Source organism: Lontra canadensis, unplaced genomic scaffold, assembly GCF_010015895.1.
Source record: "Lontra canadensis isolate GAN:19392208 unplaced genomic scaffold, GSC_riverotter_1.0 scaffold142, whole genome shotgun sequence".
Classification (NCBI taxonomy): Eukaryota; Metazoa; Chordata; class Mammalia; order Carnivora; family Mustelidae; genus Lontra; species Lontra canadensis.
Window position 1 is genome coordinate 1814594 of NW_022631136.1, and position 15517 is coordinate 1830110.

General features: G+C 50.0%; 1 protein-coding gene across 3 annotated transcripts; it reads left to right on the forward strand.

The window, feature by feature from the left end:
• Window positions 1-921: 921 nt before the first annotated feature.
• RIIAD1 (regulatory subunit of type II PKA R-subunit domain containing 1) lies at window positions 922-8716 on the forward strand. Of its 3 annotated transcripts, XR_004381014.1 has the most exons (5): window positions 922-1022; window positions 1524-1600; window positions 6703-6749; window positions 7849-7976; window positions 8594-8716. XR_004381014.1 is itself a non-coding variant. In XM_032843680.1 (4 exons), exons 1-4 carry the CDS (start codon window positions 939-941, stop codon window positions 7483-7485), a joined length of 372 nt encoding a protein of 123 aa, XP_032699571.1. In that variant the 5' UTR covers window positions 922-938; the 3' UTR covers window positions 7486-8099. The 3 variants fall into 3 exon arrangements, 2 of the variants coding, with proteins under 2 accessions (XP_032699571.1, XP_032699572.1); XM_032843680.1 differs by lacking the exon at window positions 8594-8716 and having other exon boundaries at window positions 7322-8099; XM_032843681.1 differs by lacking the exon at window positions 8594-8716 and having other exon boundaries at window positions 7849-8099.
• Window positions 8717-15517: the final 6801 nt, after the last annotated feature.

Consider the following 15517-nt stretch of genomic DNA (forward strand, 5'->3'; position numbering starts at 1 on the left):
CACTCTTTGCTGAGAAGGATAGAGGTGGACCACTGAGAGACCACCTCCAAGGCCAGGGTCGAAATGCTGGCCTAGTTTCTCCTTGGGTGGTTGTCCACAAATCTGAAAAACCAGCCTCCCTTCTGAGGTCTTTTCCCTGTCTCCCAGGAGACCTCTGGTGGGCATGATGTCTGGGGGTTAGAAACTCAGCACCGTGTGTATACACGAACAGGCTCCTGCCCTTTCCTATTTGCAGCTCTCTGGCTTTGTGTTTCACTTTCCTTTCTTAATTAGATATTAAAAGAACACACCTTGAAGACCAACTGCCTTTCCCCTCCTCTGTTCACTTGGGAGTGGAAGAGATGATTTAGAATGTATGAGCAGCAACCTAATCTACAAAAGAAAGTCCGTCCAAGAGGGGAAACCTTTGGCACGATATCCCCAGGTCCTTTCCCGTATCTTTAGTGTGAGAATGTCCCTTCCATTGCAGCACTCTGTTCACTCCGTCCTATGGGATGCTTTCATGTTAAGTGTCTACAGGTCTGAAGGAGGGGTTTGGCTTTGGGGCCGGCTGAAAGGGAACAAGCTTGAATTCTCTCTACTACTAGGTTTCAACAGCTGCCAAAAAAGGGACAGGGTCAGAAACCAGATTCTGGGAGACTCTGCCTTAGGAATCCCTTTTTCAGTTTTGCTTCAGAGCCAATTAAAAAAAAAATTATTTGAGGTTGGGTGGGGTCAAGAAGAAGAAGGGCTCGTTCCATATACAGAGAAGAGGGGCAATTAGCCCCCCAATCTGGGGAAGGAGATCCTTTGGAGACCCTCCCGAGTTTATTCCTGGGTTTCAGAGTGGCCCGCATATTCCTTCCCCCAGCCCCTCCCGGCGGGCTGGTGAGGGCCGGACTTGGGGGGGGCGGGGCCTCTCCGCCCGCTTGGTCCGTCGCCTTGACGACCTGGGCAAGATGGCGACGCTACAGGGCGGGCTTCTGGGGCCGGACCCCGGGGCGCTAAGCCCGGCGCAACAGGAGCAGCTGCGCAACTTCAAGGTGGGTGCGCCCCGGACTCCCGCCTCCGTCGAAGTGCAGCTCCCCTAGAACAAGGGCTGCAGACCGGGAGGGGGTCAGGGAGGAGGGCGCGGGAGCCTGTTCTCAGATGAACTGGCGGAAGGCTGGGAGAGACCCCCGGCGGAACGAACCCTGGGCTTCTGGGGCTCCGGACGGAGCCTGACCGGCGCCTGAAAGTGCAGGAAGAACCACCGCAGAGGTCTGGCCAGTGAAATGGACCGAAATTACTGCCGGAGACAGTAACTTAGTACAGACAAGAACTTCCGGACGGTGGAGACCCGACCTTAGCTATGGCCTCCGAGTCTGACCGAGCTGGAGGTGTTGGTCTATAATAAAACAGGCGGCTTAAAATTTCAAACATCCCGGGAAAAGACCCAGGTCAGATGCACACCTAGTTTCCCCAAGGCCTTCCCCAAGGCCCGGGACTTGAACCCTGAAATCTGTCTCCTCGTGGAGCGTGACCTTTTGCTCTCCTCCCCCTAGATTCAGACTCGGATTGCTAATGAAAAATACCTGAGGACCCACAAAGAAGTAGAGTTGCTCATAAGTGGTTTCTTCAGGTAGGTGGTTTTCCTACCAGCCTCGACAACTAGTGGGAAGTAGTACCAAATCTTGGTTGGGAGAGATGAGTGAGTGCTGCCTTTAGGGTCAGAAAGGTAGGAAAAAAAAATAAAATAATACATATACATACATATATGTTAAACTAACTAAATAAAAACATATATATATATGGCAGACAATATTTTTTTTAAAGATTTTGTTTATTTATTTGACAGAGATCATAAGTTGGCAGAGGCAGGCAGAGAGAGGAGGAAGCAGGCTCCCTGCTGAGCAGAGAGCCCGATGATGGATGATGATGCAATGCGATGCTGATGATGCAGTGCGATGCGGGGCTCCATCCCAGGACCCTGGGATCATGACCTGAGTGGAAGGCAGAGGCTTTAACCCACTGAGCCACCCAGGCCCCCCTGGTAGACAATATTTTAAGATTGAGTTTTTTCGGGGCGCCTCGAGCCCCGCATCAGGCTCTGTCAAATAAATAAATAAAATCTTAAAAAAAAAAAAAGATTGAGTTTTTTCTGAGATATGTGGCACCTGGTGTGTTTCTTAGTTACCTCTAGAGGTTTTCTTAAGTTATCTCTAAATTCTCAAAAATATTAATAGTCATTTTAGCTGGAAGGATAAATATATATCTTCTGACGCTTGAAGAGGTAATTTGGCATTGAGAAACTCAGCAGGCAGGCACTGGGTGTAGAACACTATTTCTCCATCAGAGGAGCTTAACAAGATCACTAGAACTTAAAAAAACATTCAGATGTCTGGCCCTTTTCTCCCTGAGAGCCTTGTTGTGGAAAGACCAGTGGTTGGAAGCTATTGCCCTGTACGTCTTGGGGAAGAGACTATTTTCCACCATATCCTAGAGCGTGTTTTTCTTTCCCCAACATTGCCCTTCAGCATGGCATTTGTTTGGGTGGAAAATTCTCCTAATGGGATGAAGGGCAAAGAACTGTCAAAAAAAAAAAAAAAAAAAAAGGCACAACAACAGAGGAAAACAATAGAGCTGTCTCAAATACTGTTTGGCTACAGACAAATAGGCAAGGTTTAAATAATAATAATGGCTTCCATTTCCAGGCACTGTGTTGGTTTCCTAAGTTAGCCTTTATCACACTGAATTGGAATCTCATTGTCTGTCTTCTGTTTCTGTCCCTGGACCAAAACCCCAAGTTGGGGCAGCCATGTTTGCATCTCCCGTACCTGCACATTGGATGCCATCTTGGTACTTGTGCTGACCCTCCCAGCAACTGCAAAACATAGGTTATCATCACTTCCATTCTGCAGCTGGAGAGGTGAAGTACCTTCCCCAAGATGTGGAACCAGGATCCAAACTGCTGTGTTGGGTTGAAAGCTCACAGGAGCTGGGGAGCCAGAGGCGTGGCTCTTCTTTGTCTTCTTAAAAGTCAACCTGGAGCGGTGTCTTTTTTTTCCAGGCTCTTTCGTCTTTCTTGAATCTCACTGTTCTTCATATCCTAATCATTTCTCCAGTGGCAGCAGAGTCTCACAGACCAGATAGGGGATGGAGAAAGGGAAAAGAGAAACTTCTCTGTGAAGCTTGGTTTTATTTGACCCAGGGGTAAGACTTAAGGCAAAAGATAGTTTAGGGGTCTTTAGTCAGTGTCAGTCATGGGAATCAGGCCATCATTTTCTGCACTTTTTCTTCTAAAGGGAAATGAAGTTTGGTCTCATTCCTATCTTGGGGACCTTGCAGTCCCAAGTTAGGAATGATTCCAGCAGGGAGGTTGGAGATATAGATGTTAAAAGCCTGAATTAAATCACCGTTTGCATTGTTAACAAACACGAGGAATGGGTGGTGGTGGTGGGAGATGGTGGTGAATGAAGAGGGTGATGTTTTTAGTTATAAGTCAGGGATGGGCCAGCTTCTCCGTCCAGGAAGTTTCCAGGAGGAACTGGGTGTCTGTGCCTGGCTCGTGCCAGAACAGCCCCTTCCCTTCCTCACCATCCCCACCTCCCGAACTGGGTAGGCCACCTGGCTCTTCCCTTTGCTGTCCCTGAAGCTCCCTAACAGGAAATGCTCCTGGCTCCTTTTAGGCCTTTCTCTTTCTGAGATGGAGGTGGGAGGGAGAGAAGAAGTGTTTAAAGTTGGGGGTTTGCTTTTGTTGTTTGTGGTCTTATTATTACTGCCTTTGGAAGATACTGGGATGAACCAGAATCAGCCCCTCATCTGTACTGGATACTTCAGATGGTCTTCCCCTTGAGAAAAGAGGAAGGGAGAAAAGGGAACAGAATCCTGGGTGGCATATCTGCCCTCCCGTCTTCTGCAGATCTCTGCTCTAGACTCACTCCAACCCACGAGAAGCTCCAAAGTGTTTTTGTTGGGAAGCGAGCTCCCCACTTGGGTTTTCCAGATCATGATGACTTATGATGATGCAGTCACCGCTATCCAGGGCGTACTTGTACATACAGTGTATGGAACTCTTAAGACCTTGAATTTTGGACCTGAAGAACAGACAGAAGAGGGATCTAACTTATTTTAGGCACCCGGAGATCTAGGATTTTAGGCTGGAGAGAGGATAGCAAAGTGTGAAACTGTAGAAAAGCTTTATTAGATATTTTTGTAAGTAGCCAGGCAGATGAATCTACCCCAGATTTAACACTGGTTATGTCATTCCTTGGCTGGAAAAATCTGCAGTGGCTCCACAACATTGCCCCCTACCCCCAACTTTTTTTTTTTTTTTTAACTTTCCATTGAAGTATAACGAAAAATGGCATATCCTAAACTGGGTGAACTTTCACAGGATGAGAATACACATGGTAGTGGGATCCAGACCAAGAAATAGAACCTGACTAGCATCTCAGAGCTGCTGAGACCCTTCCAAGCACTTTCCCCAAAAAGGTAGCCAGCATTCTGACTTCTTTTTATTTATTTATTTTTATTTGACAGAGAGAGAGAGTGAGATCACAAGTAGGCAGAGAGGCAGACTCCCTGCTGAGCAGAGAGCCCGATGATGCGGGGCTCCATCCTAGGACCCTGAGATCATTACCTAAGCCAAAGGCAGAGGCTCAACCCGCTGAGCCACCCAGGCACCCCAGTATCTTGACTTCTCGTAGCACAGATTTGTTGTGCCTTTTTGCACTTTATGTAAGTGGAATTCTACAGTACATGCTCAGTTGTCTGACTTGTGTGTTGCTCGACTGTGTCTCATAGATCCCCCATTCTCACTGCTGTGTATGTCCTGCTGTGTGACTAGTCTGAGCTGTACGCACCCATTCCCCTTGTCTTTTTTTTTTTTAATATTTTATTTATTTTATAAGTAGGCAGAGAGACAGGCAGAGAGAGAGATAGGAAGAAGCAGGCTCCCTGCTGAGCAGAGAGCCCGATGCGGGACTCCATCCCAGGACCTTGAGATCATGACCTGAGCCGAAGGCAGAGGCTTTAACCCACTGAACCACCCAGGTGCTCCACCCCTTGTCTTTTCAACTGAGTATAACTGTCTCCCCCTGGCCTTCCAGGCTCTCCATAATAGGGCCCCTTTGCTCCCAACTACTCTCTGTGCCTGCCCGCCGTCCCCACCAGATGGAACCTCTGATCATTCCACTGACCTCCCCACTGACGCCGTGGGGGGCACTGACACTTCAGGATCCTGGAGATACAAAGGTGGGGACTTCTCTTTTTTTTTTTCTTCTCTTTCCTACTCTTTTTTTTTCTTTAAAGATTTTATTTATTTGACAGAGAGAAATAGCCAGAGATGGAACACAAGCAAGGGGAGTGGAAGAGGGAGAAGCAAGCTTCCTGCCAAGCAGGGAGCCCAGTACGGGGCTCGATCGCAGGACCCGGGGATCATGACCTGAGCCAAAGGCAGACACATAACGATTGAACCACCCAGGCACCCCTCCAGTTCCTGCTTTTGAGTTCACCATCTGTAGGATATGGACTCTTTCCTTTCATTTCTGGGACTTTACTCTTGCTGCTTCTCTGGGTCTGGGATGCCCTTGTCCTGTCATCTGAAATCCCGAGTGCACCACAAGGGGTGCCAGGTGCTCTGTGAAGCTTCCTGGGGCCCTTTTCTCTGTAACCTTTCTCGAGGTCCACAGCACACTATTAACACCCTCTTACAGCCCTTCCTGCAGGGTGCTTGGCCTTTCGGACATTTGGGAACTTACCCGCCCTCTTTTACTTGACTCATTTCTTTGAGATGGTGCTGTATTTTCTCTTTTTTAAAAAAAGCAATCCCTCATATCTAGTATAGTTACTTACACAAAATTTGTGCTGAATAATTATCAGATGGAATTCAAGAAGGGAAGCCAAGTCCTTACAGCTTGGGAAGCAGGGGCTTTGTGGGCAGGCGAGGCCTTCTTCTGGGGGCAGGGTGGCCGTGGCCAGGAGGATGTGTTGTAGAGAGCACTGGCCTTGGAACCACCAGACCTGAGCTCTCTGCCCTTTGTTTCTTCTCTTTGTGAACTTGGGCAAATGATTAACCCTTTGAAAGATTGATTTCTTCATATGTAAAATGTGGCATGGCTATTGCTGTTTTGCAGGGCTGTTGTAGTGTGAGATAAGATTTGTGAACATTCTTTATGAACCATAAAGCTCATCTCACCTTATGTGAGATAAGGCATGTTCCCGCCCAGCGGCCCCAGTGCTGAGGCCTTGTTAGTGTTGCTTGGAGACCCGCCGTCCATCCTCTCCACTTTGATTGCATCGCTGCCCGCCCCATAACTCCTGTGGTTACTCACTGTTAAACGTAGTCCCCAGGCTGTGGGGTTGCATATATGCCCCACCACACACAAGCCCCTCAAGGACTAGGCAGCATGTCCTTCATCTCCACCACCTGTGCCTGGCTTGGGATCCAGTTCTGTGAAAATGTTTGATGAATGAATGACAGGCTTCACCTGGCTGGGGCACAGCTGTCTTATGAGCTGAGCTTAGTGCCATTTAGAATTTCTGCTCCTTGCCTCAGAACTTGATCGGAAGGAAAATCACAAATGGAAGGGTCTTTGTCAGGAGTCCTCTGGCTTGTTGACTCCCAGACGGGTGTGTCACAGGTCACTCTGCTCCCTGAAAGGTGGGACCTGCTGCTGAGGCTGAGCACAGTCTGCCTTCAAGCCTGCTTTATTCCTACCCTTATCTCTTCATGTCTTCCAGAGAAATATTTCTGAAAAGACCAGACAACATCCAAGAATTTTCTGCAGGTAAGGCAATGTCTGTTTTGGGTGTTTGAGAAACCAGCCCGAGGAGTATTATTGCAAATTTAGACTTGGACAAGCCCACAATTCTCCCTACAGAGTTTGGGGGTACTTCTTCACTTGATGTGGCCCTGGGGAGCTCTTTTCAGAAGGCTCTTTCCACCGTTGTCATTTCCTCCAAATGAGGACAGATAAGAAATGAGGCAGAGCTTCCTTATGGTGAGGATTAAGGATTTTGAGACTCCCAAAGGAGCAGAAGGGCAGCTCTTCTCCCTGGGACTCCTGAAGTGGGGTTCCCCACCCTGGCTGCACATTAGAATCACCTGGGGAGCTTTTAAGAAATGCTGAAGTCTGGGCCCACCCCCAGAGGTTGGTATTTAATTAGCCCAGGGTGAGGGGGGCAGCCCCATGGTTGTAAAGGTCCCCAGGTGATCTTAATGGGTTCCACTGCCCCAACTGGCTTAAGGTCACTGGTATTTAGAGGGAAGGGCCGGGTGGGAGGCTTTCTTGGGGCCTGTTAGCCCAGGGAGCTGGTGACGGACACACCGTTTCTAACTGAATCTGGTGCGTCTTTGCAGCGCCAGCAGATACTGCCTCTGATTCACATTATGCCGGGTGTATAAAAACCATCCTCTGTCGTCATCGTGTGAGATCCTGGCTCTCCTCTGAGAGGATATTCTCAGAGAGGAGAGGGCGTGAGAGCTCAGAGACAAGCTGGCAAGCTGAGCTGAGACGAGAATAACACTTGGCATTTATTTGGGCCCCAGGATGGGCCGGGAGCAGCAAACCCAGAGATCCCTCAGCCCTCTGATGGCTCCCCGTGCGTCAGCAAGCTGATGAGCTGCCGGCTGGTGTGGCCGGGCCCGGAGCCATCCTGTGTCAGCCCCTCCCGGGAAGGCGGGAGCTGGCAGGCTCAGCACTACTCCGGGCGGAGATGGCGACCACGGGATCTGCTGTGACTTCTGTTACTTGTTGGAAAGCAGGGCCGCCAGGAACAGGCCTGCTGAGGCTGAGCCAGCCTCGATTTTGAGCCGAGTGAGCGGTCTCCCTCCCTGCCTTCTCCCCTTGGGTTTAGATAATTTCTTCTTTTCGATTCTCATCCCAGACTATTTCACGGATCCAAGACTTCCCAACAAGATTCACATGCAGCTAATTAAGGAGAAGAAAGCGGCTTAATTAGCAGAATCAGGATGCTCAGCTGTTGAGAGAGACCAGGAAGAATCCAGCCTCAGGGTGGGTGTTAACCTCGCTTACAGACAGAGGCTGCTTTGCTCTTGTCAAAATAAAGTCTGGGCTTCTCGGCCCAGGGTGTGAAGGAAACCAGAGGGAGAAGCGGCAGAGAAGTTTCATGCAAAAGTGTTTCGTTTTCTTGACACTATTTTGGGGAATTAGGGGCTGTGAAGAGTGGCCCGGGGTTTGTCTGGCATGTCCATGGCAGGAAGAGACATCTGTCTTCTGAGCCTGGTGGAATGGAGTCGGAGAGTGGAAGCGGAACCGTGTGGGAGTGAGGAGTGAGGAGTGGCAGGGAGACGGGGGTGGGACCCACTGGTATCCAGACCCCACTGTCAGACTGTGGAATACTGGAATAGCGAGCACTCTCGCAGATGGCCTTTTCCTTCTGTCGCTGGTGCGGGGAGCAGAGGGGGTTCCCATTGCTTCTGGAAGGGGTGGGAACAGTTTCCCTCGCAGCACCTTGGACGAGGGACTTTCCTGTTACCCGTCCTTTTCAAACCAGGCTCTGCCCAGGAGGGTCGTCTCCCATTTTTCAGGCAGGATGATTTCTGAAAAAAATCTTACGAGGTGGGAAGAAGCCACGTTCCTGGTGTCACCGCACCGTTTGTATTTTGCAGGGTCACCTGGAAGCAAGGGAGCCGTGTTGCCATCAGAGTGGGGTCCCAAGCTACCTTGGGCCATATCTGCTGTTGCAAAGGCTTTTAAAGATATTCATTAAAAACAGACCTTTCTAGTCTCTCTGCTGTGTTTCACTCAGAGGAGGAAGCCATCCAGTAGGGAGGGCTGCTGCGCCCCTCCTTGGACCTGCTGGGCAGCAGGGCCGTCTCTCCATCTGCCGCAGCCTGTGGGCCTCCACTAGGGCAGCAGGCTGCTCCCACGTGTGCCTCACACTGTGTCCTCCCTGCCCCTCCAGGCCACTTGCTCCCAGAGCTGAGGCTGGAGGAGAGAACAGGGGTGGGGACTCTGTGAGGCCCACAGCTGATTGGGGCGGCCCTGAAGCCGAGTCCACGTTTTAGCACGGTGCCCCCCCGCCCAATCTTCCCTCCCATTTACCGTATGGCGTGTACAAGCAGTGGTTTAACTTTTCTATCAGCGATAATAGCAATGGGGCTGGAGGGACTGCGAGAAAATGAGACTGGACAAAGAAAACCCATTTGGGGTCCTGCATTTTGTGAATTATAAATCTAACGGGTGACTCAGAGGTGGTGGGCTTTGTTCTTGAGGATTTTTACCAACAAGCTGCCCATCTGTTGTTTGCAGCTAACGGGCAGGGGAGGGGGCCAGTTGGCCTTTGACATCCTTTCCAGTCCTGGAAGGCATGAATGTCTTCTGTGCTTGTGCCCTACCTCTCTGGTCTCCACAACCCGCTGTGTGAAGGACCTCTCACACCTCTCCAGTCCACGTCACCAAGGCAATGGAGGCACAGCCCAAAGCAGGGGCTGTGCTTTCTCTCTCTGCCCCTTGTCTCTGTCCATCTCGTCCCCGGCTACCAGCCCCTCCATGGTGGAAGGGCCACAGAGCCGGGCCTGGAGAGGACTAGTAAAGCGATACCTAATAAGCTATGCAGCAGGAAACTGAAGAGTTATTTCAAGTGCTTTCAGAGTCACACTTCAGCAGCTATGGCTCTGGCAGTGAGCTACCCCTGCTTAGAAAATCAAGATGAAGCTGTCAGCGGAAAACCCATGTGTAGTAAGGACCTCTGATGTGAAGTGTTAAATTAGAATCTCTTGAAAGCTTTCCCGGGAAGGGAGGCCTGCATCAAGGTGGGGAGAGGGCAGTGTTTTCCAGATGCTCGTGTGCATGATGTGATACCGCAGGAGGACAGTGGTTCATTCTTGGAAGGTTTCCTGGCAGAACTAAGAAATACATTTTGACTAGAATAAATTTAAAAGCCAAGGAAAGCTTGTATTTAGCATGTGGTCCTAGAGCATCTGCTCTGTTCGACATTGCACACTGGGGCCAGAGGGTCAGGTGTGGAGGTCATCCTGCCACGAGCTGCTTGACGGTCTGGGAGGAGATGTGCACCTTTCTCCCCAAGCGTGAACTGTCCTGATAGCTCACCTTGTAGATGGAAAGCACCATCAGAGCAGGGACCAAATCTAAAAATCGGGCTTATGTCTGGCATGTAGTAAGTGCTCAGTAAGCATCTGTGGAGGGAATGAATGCTTATGTAATGGAGCAAGCGATCATGTTGCATCAGCCGCTACAAAGACTTATAAAATCACAGAGCTGTGATGGGTGTAGGTACATCTAGAGGAGGAGGAAGAAAGGATACCGGCTCTACCTTCAGGAGTGAGGGCGGCCCCAGAGAAACTGGCATGGGATGGATGGGAAAGGGTTTGCCAGATGGATGTGGAGGGTGGCATGGGGGGCCAGGGTACTGCAGGTTCTCCACTTTGCTTAGCAGGGGGGTGGTAGCAGACCGTGTATGTCACCGGCTCATCCTTCTTACCCCTTTCTTCCCTGCTGACCATACACGAGCTTTGTTGAGGGCAGCACTGGGCTCAGCCCCAAGTGGTAGATGGTATTTATCCTAAGCCAAGCGTGGCAACCACATTCCCTGGTTTCCCAGCCTGCCTTGCAGCAAGGGGCAACACGGGTCAAGGTGCACTGTGGGTTTCTAGAAAAGCTTGGAACCTTCGGTGGAACCTTCCCTTTTCCCACCTTTCTTCCTGTTTTAAGCCTGAAAGTGAGGTCTAGAGCCGAGTGGCCGTAGTAAGGCCATGAAGGGACAAGTAGGGTGGCTGAGCCAGTCCTCCAGAGTGGCAGGGAGCAAAGATCAAAAGACTGAGGGCCTGGTGGCATCTTTGAGCACTTGAACAACCAAGCAAACGCCTGCCTTCAGACTTCCTGACAAGTGAGAAAAATACATCTCTCATTTGTTTTAAAAGCACACCAAGAGTTTAATCCTGACCCACCACTTACCAGTTGTGCGGCCTTGGCAAAGCTGCTTAACTTTTTTGAGGTCAGGTTTCTCAGTCTAGAAACCGAGACATGTAATTAGCAGCTCCTGGGGCTGCTGGGTTAGGAATAAAGAAGGGACAGTGCCAGGCACGTGGGCAGTGTTCATAGGAGGGTCTGACTGGAGGTGAGAACAACGCAGGGATGAGAGACCCGACAGGAGGAAGATGGACCCGCCACAAGGAGCATCACACATGAGACCCAAGAGGCTGATCTTCACCATCTGGGCAACAGAGAGCCAGCAAAAACTTTTAAGCCAAGAAGAGTTCATGAAGAGATTCAGAAAGTGCCAGAGTGTGGAAGAAAAACTAGAGGAAGCTCCGACTAGATGTGGAAAGACCTGTGGCCCCAGCCCGCACCGTCTCTCCCGGCCCCTCTGCAAGGCCCCTCCGAACTCCCATCTTAGCAGGCCTGTGCCCAGGCCTGCCCGCTGTCAGCGGAGAGCCCACTGCACCTGGGAACAGAAAACCCAGTTTATGGCAGCTGACGCAAATAGAGGGTTGTTTTTCTCACCCGATAGAGTGTCTGGCTATAGGCAAGATTCAGAGGTTCAGTGGTGAACACAAGGACCCAGACCAGGCTTCCATCCCTTCCACTCATCCGGCTGTAGCATGTGGCCCCACTATTGTGAGGTGCTGCTTCTGTTCTCCAGTGGGGAGAAGGTGGCAGAGCTGCACCAGCCAATTCTGTCCCTTTTTGTCAGGAAAGCCAAGTTTCCCCAAATGTTCTCTCCACCTGCATCTCACAGGACAGACTTGGGATCCACCTAAGTGTTCCAGGGATGGGGAAAAGGAACATTTAACTCTAGCTTCTAGAGAAGGCGGTGTCCGGAGAAGAGTGGGAATTGCTGTTGGGTTAGCCCCAAAGCAGCGTCTGTGCTCACCAGTTCCTTCTACCTGCCCCTGCCTGTCCCTGCCTGTCCCTGCCATTCCCCCAAAAGAATGACCTTTTAAGAAACCTAAACCAGAGGGGTGCCTGGGTGGCTTGGTCGGTTGTGTCCAACTCTGGATTTTGGCTCAGTTCGTGATCTTACGGGTCCTGGGATGGGCTGTGTCTGTCGGGCTCCACCCTTGGCCGGGAATCTGCTAGAAGATTCTCTCCTCCCCCTCCCCCAATTGGTGTGCCCCCTTTTGCTCTCTCCAGTAAATAAATCTTTAAAAAAAGGAAAGAAAAAGAGAAAGAAAGGAAGGAAGGAAACTAAATCAGAGTATGTCACTCTCCTGCCAAAAACCGTTCCATGGTCTTCCAGGCACTTAAATCCAGATGGCTTTCTAGGGGCCTCAGAGCTTTGCAAGACCCCCTCCATCTCTCAGACGTTTTCTGCCCCCTGCCTCCCACCTGCCTGCGTTCCAGACACACAGATCTTTTCTTCCTTCCTCAGACATGCCAGCGGAGTTTGGAGTTCCAGAGTTAGGGTCTTCGAACTCTGCCTGCATTGTTCTTCCCCAGGTCTTCACAAGCCTAGGGGGCCCAGCTGGGATGCTCTTGTCTGAAAGGAAGCCTCTTGCTAAGGGAGCAGGACTTACTTTTCTCAAACGGCAAGTCTGTAGTGTCAGTTTAGGGCCTTCCTCTGCGGTTTCTTCCTTTTCCCTTGTGGTCGAAGGCTGAGCAGGAAGGGACTGTACCAGCGATACTTGTCTTTCTTTTCTGGAAAGCAGATCTTCCCCCAGTAAACCCCTCTACCTCTGCCAACTCCCACTAACACCTCTTTGGCCAGACCTGTGTGCATGGCCGCCTTTAAGGGAGGCTGGGAAGATGAGTATTTAGCCAGCCAACAGTGCCGTAGAGAGCTTCTTGTCACTTCCTCGGAGTCCTTTCCTAGAGTTCCAGACATTTTTAATATTTAAACATCCACGCTCTGCCTCTGCCATCTTCTCTTATATCATTCTGTCTTTTTCACAATACCTGTCGCTGTCTAATGTGATCTTGTTTGCTTGTTTTTCTGTGACTGTCTGTATCTGGACTTGAGCTGTGGTGAGAGCTGGCCTGGCCAGCCATGTTGGTCACTGGTGGCCCGGCACCTACAGCTGCCCAGAGTGCCCTTGCTGAGTGAAGGCTGAGCCATGTGCCTGGGCCCAGTCTGTGAAGGGGCATGGGGACAGGAGATGGAGTCTCATATTTGGGAGGAGAGCAGGCAGGATTGTGGTTTGAATGGGGGGGGGCAGGGAGAGATATAATGACTTTGAGGTTTCTTGCAGGGGCAGAGGGAGACATACATGATGGGATCATTCACTAACACAGAAGTGATAGATTTAGACCCAAAGGTGTCTGCTGGGTTTGTAAGTGGGGTGTGGGTGAAATTAGCGTGAATCACTGCAGTGGGGTCAATGGGAGTTGGACTGAGTGGACTTCTTAGTTGTCGTGAGATGAGGATGTAGTATGGATACACATGTCTTTCTAGGAGCATGGTCCTGTAAGGAGATGGAGGAAGGGCAGTAGTTAGAAGGGGGAGTTGGGTCACTCATGGGCTTTTGGAAGGGGAGCTGCTTGAGCAGTCAGGGATCTGGCATTTTTCATCTCTTGAGATCTGTTTTCCTTTCAGGCTAAAAATGTTAGAAGCTTCTTAAAAATGTTGCACAGATAGGACCTGATATTGGAGGTAATGGGGACTAACAGGCTGGCCTAACTGTGACTCTGTGTCACCTAGAGTGACCTGTGTCAGCTGCTCCTCCTCCTCACAGTTGGGGCAGTGGCTCTTTGGGGCCGCGGTAAGGATCGCCCCAGTCTTGTAGCACAGGGTGGCGAGGAGGAAGGACAGCGTTTAGAAAGTGAGGTGCTCTCCTAGCCAAACAGGCCTCTACTGCCCTCTCCTGGGCATGGCTACAGAGCTGAAGCCGCCTCAGGAGACTACCTGTTCCAGGCCAGAGTGAAACCATCAGCAGGGGAAGAGAAACAGGGCTTAGGAATGGGGAAGGAGTCACAGATTCATAGATTCTTGTAGAAGGAAGTTGCTTCAGAAGTTACAACATCCAGTGCCTTGTCTCTGGCAGTCCTGCTCCATGAGCTCACTAGATGTTTCCTTCTTTAAAGTGAGGGAAAAAGGAAACCTTGCAAGATTGATTCATTCATTCACTTACTTGCCCATTCATGTATTCAACAGATATTATTAGACATTATGTACCCACAATACAAAGTTTTGGGAATAAGATTCTCTTTCCTCAAGGAACTCACTGCCTAGTGACTGAAGACAGGTACATAGATAATTACAATACAGTTTCAAAGGTGAAGTAAGAGAAACATACAAGGTATGATGGGCATGCAAAGGAGATGGCCAGGCAATGTCTCCCAGTGTGGGAGCAGAATGCTGACAAATGGATTGGGACTGTGGGCCCCTGTCTGATACCGTGTCTCCCCATTGTCAGCTCTGAGGGGCGATTATCATTTCCTCCCAGGAAAGTTCTTCCTGAACTCTTCCCTCAGTTTTATCTCTGTGTTTAATACAGTCTGTTAGGGCCTTGTTTTCACAGCTATAAAAAGAGGAGTGTGTTACTGGATGTTACATTTGAGCATCATTGACCTGACCGAACTCTATGAATGCTGACATTTGATGAGTTAAAACATCTCCCCGAGAACAGGTTGGCAGGTGCATATGGCCATCCTTGGGAAAATTCAGCTTTAATCCAGAGGAACCAAATGTACCTTGTGTACAGTTGCCTCGCCCTAAATGCTTGCTGAAAAACAAATTCTCAGCATTCTTAAACCATCCGTGTTGGTCCCTTGGGTGGCTGAGTTTCTTTATTTCTACAGAGCGATAACACGTCCCCTGTGGATTTTGTTGTGAGGCTTGGCATTGCACAGCCTGACATCCATACCCATGTCTGGCCTGTGGTAGGCTGCCGTAGATAGCAGCTACTATTTCAGTGAAGTAGCAGAACTCAGTGCGTCATTTCCCCAGAGCCAGGAGCAGTTCCTTAGGGGAGGTCACAGGTGTGGGCACCCTGGTGAGAGGAGGGAGTAAGCGAAAATGAAATGCAAGTTGACATGTTGGAGTGTAGGACTGAAGAATTAGAACTTCTCAAGAAAGCTTTTTCAGGGTGCAACCCAGTGCTTCAGTAGTCACACTTCTTCTTCTCCTTCTTCTTCTCCTCCTCCTCCTCCTCCTTCTTCTTCTCCTCCTTCTCCTTCTTCTTCCTCTTCTTCCTCCTCCTCCTCCTCCTTCTTCTTCTTCTTTTTAAGATTTTATTTATTTGACAGAACAAGGACAAAAAGGGGGAGAAGCAAAGGAAAAGAAGGAACAGACTCCCTGCTGAGCAAGGAGTCCGACGTAGGACTCAATTCTGGAATCAATTCTGGGATCATGACCTGAGCTGAAGGTAGATGCTTAACTGACTGAACCACCCAGGTGCCCCACAGTCACACTTTTGACCCCGTCTCTCACAGGCCCCACGTGGACTGGAATCTGCGGTCCTTCAGAAGCAGGACTTTACAAAGTACCCTATTCTTTGGTCATCAGGGCGGAGAAGTGACAGCACAGATTCCTTAGAGAATTATAGTGATGAGAGACTCTCTGGTGGCTGGGAGAACAAAGTGCCAGGAGTTGCCTGATAGTTGTAGGTTTGATTATTGTCCAATTAACAAGT